This window comes from Mya arenaria, chromosome 7 (assembly GCF_026914265.1).
Source record: "Mya arenaria isolate MELC-2E11 chromosome 7, ASM2691426v1".
NCBI lineage: Eukaryota > Metazoa > Mollusca > Bivalvia > Myida > Myidae > Mya > Mya arenaria.
The window spans coordinates 35,216,681-35,225,393 of NC_069128.1; the positions used below are offsets into that span (position 1 = coordinate 35,216,681).

At 36.7% G+C, this 8,713-nt stretch overlaps 1 protein-coding gene across 1 annotated transcript; it reads left to right on the top strand.

Annotated features, from left to right (window-relative positions):
- Window positions 1-212: 212 nt before the first annotated feature.
- On the top strand, window positions 213-7,023 carry LOC128241813 (uncharacterized). The gene is made up of 4 exons (XM_052958903.1): window positions 213-296; window positions 2,607-2,884; window positions 5,856-5,941; window positions 6,328-7,023. Exons 1-3 carry the CDS (start codon window positions 243-245, stop codon window positions 5,911-5,913), a joined length of 390 nt encoding a protein of 129 aa, XP_052814863.1. The 5' UTR covers window positions 213-242; the 3' UTR covers window positions 5,914-5,941; window positions 6,328-7,023.
- Window positions 7,024-8,713: the final 1,690 nt, after the last annotated feature.

Consider the following 8,713-nt stretch of genomic DNA (forward strand, 5'->3'; position numbering starts at 1 on the left):
GTATTACCATTGCATTGCCTCATTGCAATCTGAAATTTCAGGTTGACTGTCATTCATTTGCTTGTTAACGGAGTTGAATGCACAAAATGTTACAATTTCAATTTGTTTACGATTTGCGATTTTAAATATGCCGCCACGGAGTACTTTTTTCAATGACCAATCAGATCAAATGTAATAAACTGAGCGAAAAACAACAACAAAGCGGAAGTCAAGGGTAGTAGAAAATCCAGGAAAACAGAAAAATGGGAATAAAGTCAAAAAAATCGTATGACCGGCGAATTTCTTCGCGGATTAAGGTTGAGTATTTTGAAGATGGATATCATGTCTTTAGATTGCGATGACTGTCAATCTGCAGAAGTTCTTTTGAACTGAGTAATAAAATGATTACGTGACCCGGGTAGAGAAACGTTAGTATAATATACAGTACAAAGCGCATATTTAAAAGAAAATCAATATTTTTCACATATTCGGTATTATATTTTTTAGTGAGAAATTATAAGATTTTTTTTGATTTTTTAAAAAAATGTTGTGAGTTTGAAAATCTGGTGCCAGTGGATAGCTCTTCCTGAATTTGTTCATGCATTTAGGGTCATTTGTCATTTTCACTGACAGCCCAAGGTTGTTTCTTAACAACTTTAAAAATATCAAACATTTTAACTTCAGACTTAATGAAGTTGTTAAGATTAATTTTGCCAGATTCCGTTTAACTTTAAAATTCCAATCCAACAATTAACTTGAACGTTCATCACAACTTGAAAATATTTAAGAAGGAATTTATTCTCATTTGAAGCATCAATATATCACATTTATATATTGTATTCAAGGGAAGGACCATAACTCAAAAAGCATTTGTTGCCAAGTTGCATCCCTTGATCTGTTTTTTTTTCTTCAGCACTATTCAAGAATAGAAAAGTTAATGAAATTTTAAGGATTGATTCTTCACAATCATATATTCAACACTGAGTTCAAGATCAATACAATGTAAACTCTGTATTAAGTGTTTAAGTAATTGAATTAACTTGTCACCGGAACTTTAAAATTGTGAAAGGAGCTTAAAGCATTAATTAGTGTCAATAATGAATTTACACTATTTAAGAACAATAATTCTGTGACTGTTTGTTCTATTAAATAAATTGCCCCCATTCAAAAACATACATGTTTAAAAATTACTCAAGGTATGATTTTTTTAAAGGTCCCAATGTTGAAGTTTAAAATGTTATAAAAATTTACTTATTTCATCTATTTACACCCATTTGAAAAACCATAATTTGACTATCAATAGATCAATATCCCCCTATTAAAAATATAATATTCTAAGCTGCCACTGCCGCCGCCCCAACCACCACCACCATCAATGGCAGCAGCAAAATCAGCAGCATCAGCAGCAGCAGCAGCAAATTCAGCAGCAGCAACAACAAAATCAGCAGCAAATTCATCAGCAGCAGCAAATTCAGCAGCAGCAGCATATTCAGCAGCAGCAGCATATTCAGCAGTAGCAGCATATTCAGCAGCAGCAGCATATTCAGCAGTAGCAGCATATTCAGCAGTAGCAAGAACAGCAAAACAATCACCAGCGGCAGTGAAATCAGCTGTAAAAACCAGCTGCAAAAACAGCAGCATGATATGTAGCAAAAGCAGCAACAGCAGAAAAATCATCATCAGCAGCAGAACCAGCAGCACCAACGCGAGCACCACCAGAAGCAGCAGCACCTGCACCTTTACTGATAACATACTTGTAAGATACGTCATCAAGCACCGCCATCTCCAAGATTACCCTCATTTAAAGCCTACGTAACGTCACTATGCAACGCCTCACTCACTCACTCACTCACTCACTCACTCACTCACCTCACCTCACCTCACCTCACCTCACCTCACCTCACCTCACTCACTTCTCACTCGCTCGCTCGCTGTGCTCATATTTCAAACGTGAAGAGCTCTCTTGGTCAGTATTGCGCAACTATGATTTCATAGCAATACTTTGCGTCGAAGCCATAACTTTTAAAACCATAAATGAAAATTCAAACAAATATGGGATTTTGTATTCAACACGTTTTTTTAAATGGTTATCAATCAAACAAGGCGCAATCGGGGCCATTGGTCATATTCCTGTGGCAGCTGCTTTTGCATTCCAAACGTACCTCGGGCATGTTCATGTAGTTCGTGTTCATCATTTTGCAAAGACAATTCGGATGTATACATTGCTTTAAAAGCGCAAAGTAATTATGGAGTAATATCCTAATCTAGTGTACCAAAAACACATTTAATACTTCAGAAATGACGCAGAATATGATAGTTATGCCTTGATATTTTTATGGAACTGACTTCAAGTTATTCAATATCAAGTAAATGTGCAAAATTCTTTTCCTTTTTGGAATCTCAACAATCGCTTGTTTGTGAGTGCCTAAAACCATTTTTAATATTCTTCCTATACATTCTCTTATTCCAATATCGATCAATCAAGGGCTAAGAAACACTATCGATCCTCAGACTCAAGTGTGCCAAGCAAACACACCGTATTCAGCAACATTCTAATCCAATGGCGTCAATTTTATCTTGTTTGCAGAATATATATTTGAAAATCACTATGCAACTATGCCTTACAGCGATATAACGTGTGTGGTTCGTCATATCATCTTCACAGTCCTGTTGTGTGGGACACTGTTTGTGTGTCTGTGCGATGGGAATCAATGACTGGAGTCAGTGTTATGGAGATAGTGCCCTTGGACTTTTGTTCGTTTTTCAACAACCGAGCACCAAGTCCACAGGTTAATCTCCGAAATTGCACCTGGTTTAAGAAAAGCAGCTGCTGTACGCAAGAGGAAATTGACGCCACGTTTGGAACAGTAAAGCCTTTGCCGGGCAGCACGCCAGGGTGCCAGAGGTAAGCAGTTGGATTCAGGGATTTCTGGAGTACAGGACGGTAAATAACACTTAAAATGCAAAGCAGTCCATTATTCGTCTGAGCGATGGATGAATTATTAATAAACGGATAATATTAGTTGCTTCTATCTGTTAACTTGAACAAATAAAAATTAAGTAAACATATTGCAATAATGACAAAATAATTTAAGGTTGAAATAGTATCATTTGGAGAGTTTAGCCAGATACACTAGTTACTTAAATGTACATAGTCTCTAACAACCTGTATGTTGGTTTATAATTGGGAATAAAGAACTGAAATACTGGTTGCATTAGGCCACATGAAAACATTTTTTATAAACCTTCTGATTTTTTAAGAACTTTGTTCGAGAATTAGTTCAAGAAACTTTCAAAGCATAACCATAAATATTTGAATGCAGAAAACTTTAACTCCAATATGGTTCCCATTTGCAGATCGAAAGGCCGTGACACGGATTCGATCCCTGTGCTGATTGATGTGCTACATTTGCAGTAACACCAACTGATTGGTGTGCTACATTTGCAGTAACACCAACTGATTGGTGTGCTACATTTGCAGTAACACCAACTGATTGGTGTGCTACATTTGCAGTAACACCAACTGATTGGTGTGCTACATTTGCAGTAACACCAACTGATTGGTGTGCTACATTTGCAGTAACACCAACTGATTGGTGTGCTACATTTGCAGTAACACCAACTGATTGGTGCGCTACATTTGCAGTAACACCAACTGATTGGTGTGCTACATGTGCAGTAACACCAACTGATTGGTGTGCTACATTTGCAGTAACACCAACTGATTGGTGTGCTACATTTGCAGTAACACCAACTGATTGATATGCAACATTTGCAGTAACACCAACTGATTGATATGTTAGATTTGCAGTAACACCAGCTGATTGATATGCTACATTTGTAGTAACACCAGCTGATTGATATGCTACTTTTGCAGGTACACCAACTGATTGATATGCTACTTTTGCAGGTACACCAACTGATTGATATGCTACATTTGCAGTAACTCTAACTGATTGATATGCTACATTTGCAGTAACACCAACTGATGATGTGCTACATTTGCAGTAACACCAACTGATGATGTGCTACATTTGCAGGTACATATAATGCATGATGTTTAACATTTGTAGGTACACAAATTACTTGTTGTGCTACATTTGAAGGCACACAAAATGCGGGATGTGCTACATTTGAAGGCACACAAATTTCTTGATGTGCTACATTTGCAGGTACATAAACTGCTTGATGTGTTGTATTTGGAGGTACACAAACTGCTCGATGTGTAAGATGTGCAGATACACAAACTCCTGAATGTGTTACCTTTGAAGGTACACCAATTCCTCCATGGGTTACATTTGCAGGTACACATAGCGATTGATATGTATACAAACTGCTTGATGTTCTACATTTGCAGGTACATATAATGCATGATGTTTAACATTTGTAGGTACACAAATTACTTGTTGTGCTACAAACTGCTTGATATTTCACATTTGCGGATACACAAACTGCTTGATGTTCTACATTTGCAGATACACAAACTGCTTGATATTCTACATTTGCTGGTACACAAACTGCTTGATGTTTCACATTTGCAGGTACACAAACTGCTTGATGTTCTACATTTGCAGGTACACAAACTGCTTGATGTTTCACATTTGTGGATCACAAACTGCTTGAGGTTTCACATTTGGGGATACACAAACTGCTTGATGTTCTGAACTTGCAGATACAGAAACTGCTTGATGTTCTACTTTTGCAGGTACACAAACTGCTTGATGTTTAACAAATGCAGGTACACAAACTGCTTGATGTTTCACAAATGCAGGTACACAAACTGCTTGATGTTTCACTTTTGCAGATACACAAACTGCTTGATGTTCTACTTTTGCAGGTACACAAACCGCTTGATGTTCTACATTTGCAGGTACACAAACTGTTTGATGTTTCACAAATGCAGGTACACAAACTGCCTAATGTTTCACAAATGCAGGTACACAAACTGCTTGATGTTTCACAAATGCAGGTACACAAACTGCTTGATGTTTTACGTTTGAAGTTACACAAACTGCTTGATGTTCTACATTTGCAGATACACAAACTGCTTGATGTTCTACTTTTGCAGGTACACAAACTGCTTGATGTTCTACATTTGAATGTACACAAACCGCTTGATGTTCTACATTTGCAGGTACACAAACTGTTTGATGTTTCACAAATGCAGGTACACAAACTGCCTAATGTTTCACAAATGCAGGTACACAAACTGCTTGATGTTTCACAAATGCAGGTACACAAACTGCTTGATGTTTTACGTTTGAAGTTACACAAACTGCTTGATGTTTTACGTTTGAAGTTACACAAACTGCTTGATGTTCTACTTTTGCAGGTACACAAACTGTTTGATGTTTCACAAATGCAGGTACACAAACTGCCTAATGTTTCACAAATGCAGGTACACAAACTGCTTGATGTTTCACAAATGCAGGTACACAAACTGCTTGATGTTTTACGTTTGAAGTTACACAAACTGCTTGATGTTTTACGTTTGAAGTTACACAAACTGCTTGATGTTCTACTTTTGCAGGTACACAAACTGCTTGATGTTCTACTTTTGCAGGTACACAAACTGCTTGATGTTCTACAATTGCAGATACATAAACTGTTTGATGTGCTGCTTTTGTTGGGACACAAATTACATGATGTTTAACATTTGATGGTACACAAATTACTTGGTCCTTAAAATTTACAGGTACACAAATTACATGATGTTTAACAATTGGTGCACAAATTACATGATGTTTAACATTTGCAGGTGTGCGAATTACATGATGTTTAACCTTTTGCAGGTGCACAAATTACTTGATGAGCTACATTTGCAGGTGAACAAACTGCATGACATTACATAAAATGAATTATGTTTACATTTGCAGGTACACGAACTACTTGATGTGCCGTTCCAGAACTAGTTTTACCGACAGGAGAAGCTGACGGTGTGTGAGGAGTTCTGTAATGCCTGGTATGCCGCCTGCTCCTCTGCTATTCTGAATGGTAGTTACAAAAATAAACAACTGGCCGACAAAAAGTGGCGATTTCAATTAGTATTTTTTAGGTGCCTTTAGTTTTGGTATAAACTATATTAAATTTATAAGTGGTCGCCGTATGTATCAATTAAATCTCTAAACATGAATCCAACCTGGGTATCTGTATTGTATATTCCTTGTTTTAGCCACGTCGACAGTGACGCATTGGCAACTTGTATTTTAGTGCGACTTTTTTAATACTGACACGTATGTCTCATCGAGAGGGGTGCTTCTTAATAATCTTATAATTAAATGCGCATATATCACTTTTATCATGTGTTTAGACCTTTTACAAGAAAAGAATGGTTATATTTCCTTGCAGGCTCGGTTATAGGCAGATTGTACTCGAATGGCTGGGAGTATTGTGAGAAGCGGAACTACCAGTGTGAACCCATGGAGAGCCAAAACTGTTTCACCTTTGACTTCGCCCTTGAAAACACATCCGGTGCGTCTGAAAACCGTGTGATCTTCGTTGTGGAGTTTTTATTGGCAGCAGCATTTTTACTGAACTTGAAGCCATGACAGTCGGTTTGATATTACGTCTGAATTAATCTTTTTCAGTATTGGGTGGTGTATTTTCCGATTCATTGTTAACTCATGGACATTGTTATACCATAATATATTTGTGGTGATTGTAAAGTCGTGATAATATGATGCATTTGAAACTATGTCATCCAATTTATGTTTACAAAAAAGTGGTTGGAAGAGAAAATACATATAAAATGTATTTGTTGTAAAATGTAGATCGACAATTGAACTATTATTAATATTGAACCTATATTTTCAAATAGATGTACAATTAAAGAAAAGTTTGAATCATAATCAATAACACTGTGTTCTTTTTTCATTTCTTTTTCGTTTTGTCTGTTCTACATCTGTTTCGTAATAAACTAAACAAACTCGTAAATCAGTTATACAAAACACAGTCGCATTGCCATTTCGCACTGAAGAGACATCTAAAATATGGCTACGGAAAGTCAGTTCCAATTATTCAAAGAACGTTTGTCATCTCGTTGCTGTTGCGAGCGCAATTTGAAGCCACGAGTTAAATTGACGGGTTGAGTGAAATCAATGCAATTTTCACATGTATGGCTCAGTAGTTGCTTGCAAGTGGTACGTAAAAGAGTATGCCAAATCGCTGATTTCTTTGACATGTGAAGATGCCTGTTGCAATTGATGGTGTTTGGCAGAGCAGAAGCTGCGATCATCTAATGCCGCAAAACTTATGAATTCTGTGTTTTGTAAACAAGAGTTTCACCTTAGGTCAGGGTCAGAGGTTAAATAATGTTCACCCAAGGTCAAGTTTATGGATGTTAAATTTTGTTCACCAAGACTCAAGAGTTCAACATAAAATGAATGTTTTAACTTAAGCTTTATCTTTATATAGATTCAATTTTTCTTATCCATTTCTAGTAAGGCTTTATACGATCAAGGTTGACGATGAAGACTTACCACCAGTAAAATTCCTTCAGTAACCAACCGGACAGTCTTTGTTAAAGTAAGTCCAGGGTCTGTTTTTACTCATGTAGCAAGTCTGTCTAGGAGTCTCAACACTCGAACATCAAATCTTGGTTTGATTGTACAACTTTTATTGGACAAGCAACAATGGTTAAACTGACCATCTTGCAAATACAATGTTTGTTTTTTAACAATTATTTAACTCATTTTATATTACAAAGAACTACATTTAACATTATGACATTTAAGATTATGCGTTTCTAGTTAGTCCAACATTCAAGAGATCAGTAAACACTGAACCTGCATCATACCAAACACTGTTAAAAATTGAAGTCTGATGCTCCCTTGCCTGACGTTCAGAGCTAGAGGGTAGTGCTGAGAAATTTGGAGAACTCGGTAATGGTTAAAACCCATGGAATTGTCTCCCATATGTTGGTTCATTCCACTGGATAGGTTTAAGAACCAAACAATTCAGGCATCGCACCTGGACCGCTTCACATCTCACTCCATTTCTTTACCTCAACTGATACAAATTATGGGCCTGGAATTGTGGTTTCTTCTGACTCATGGCATGTATGACTTTCCAAGTCATAATATTTACATTCACACTTCATTCCTTAACGATGGTTGTTGTTTATCAATTGCACTTTATTTCTGTATAAAGTGCAATGGCATTAGTTCAAGCCCGGAAATCCGTATGTGGGTTTTTCCAATATTTACGTCACGTGACACCGGTACAAACAAAGTCAATCGATAGCGCCAAATTTAAACGCTGTTTTTAGCAAAACAATCGTAATTTAAGAGTAAATAAACACAACATGGTTACAAAACGCTGCAGTTGGGGAACTTGCAAAAGTGACAGTCGGTATAAAGATAAGCCACACATGAAAGACGTTTATTTTAAGCCATTTCCTAAACCAACAAAGAGCCACGACCGTTTTAAACAGTGGATCAAAAATTGTGGCAGGCCACATCAGGATCTATCGGTTGAGAAAATTGGAAAACATCATTTCGTATGCTCGAAGGTTTGTTTGTAATGTCCTGATGTAAGACTAAATATTAGTTAAATGAAGAATTCGTATCGGAAGTGCAGTTTGCAGGCCTATATTATTGACAGTGGCTGCTTGATATTACTTTTTATGAGTAATAACTCTATAAGACCAGCACACTGTCGTTAATTTTATTTGTCAATGTATTTTGGTAAAAACTTAAATACTTTGTAGCTGATAGAACAATGAGTTTATTTATTT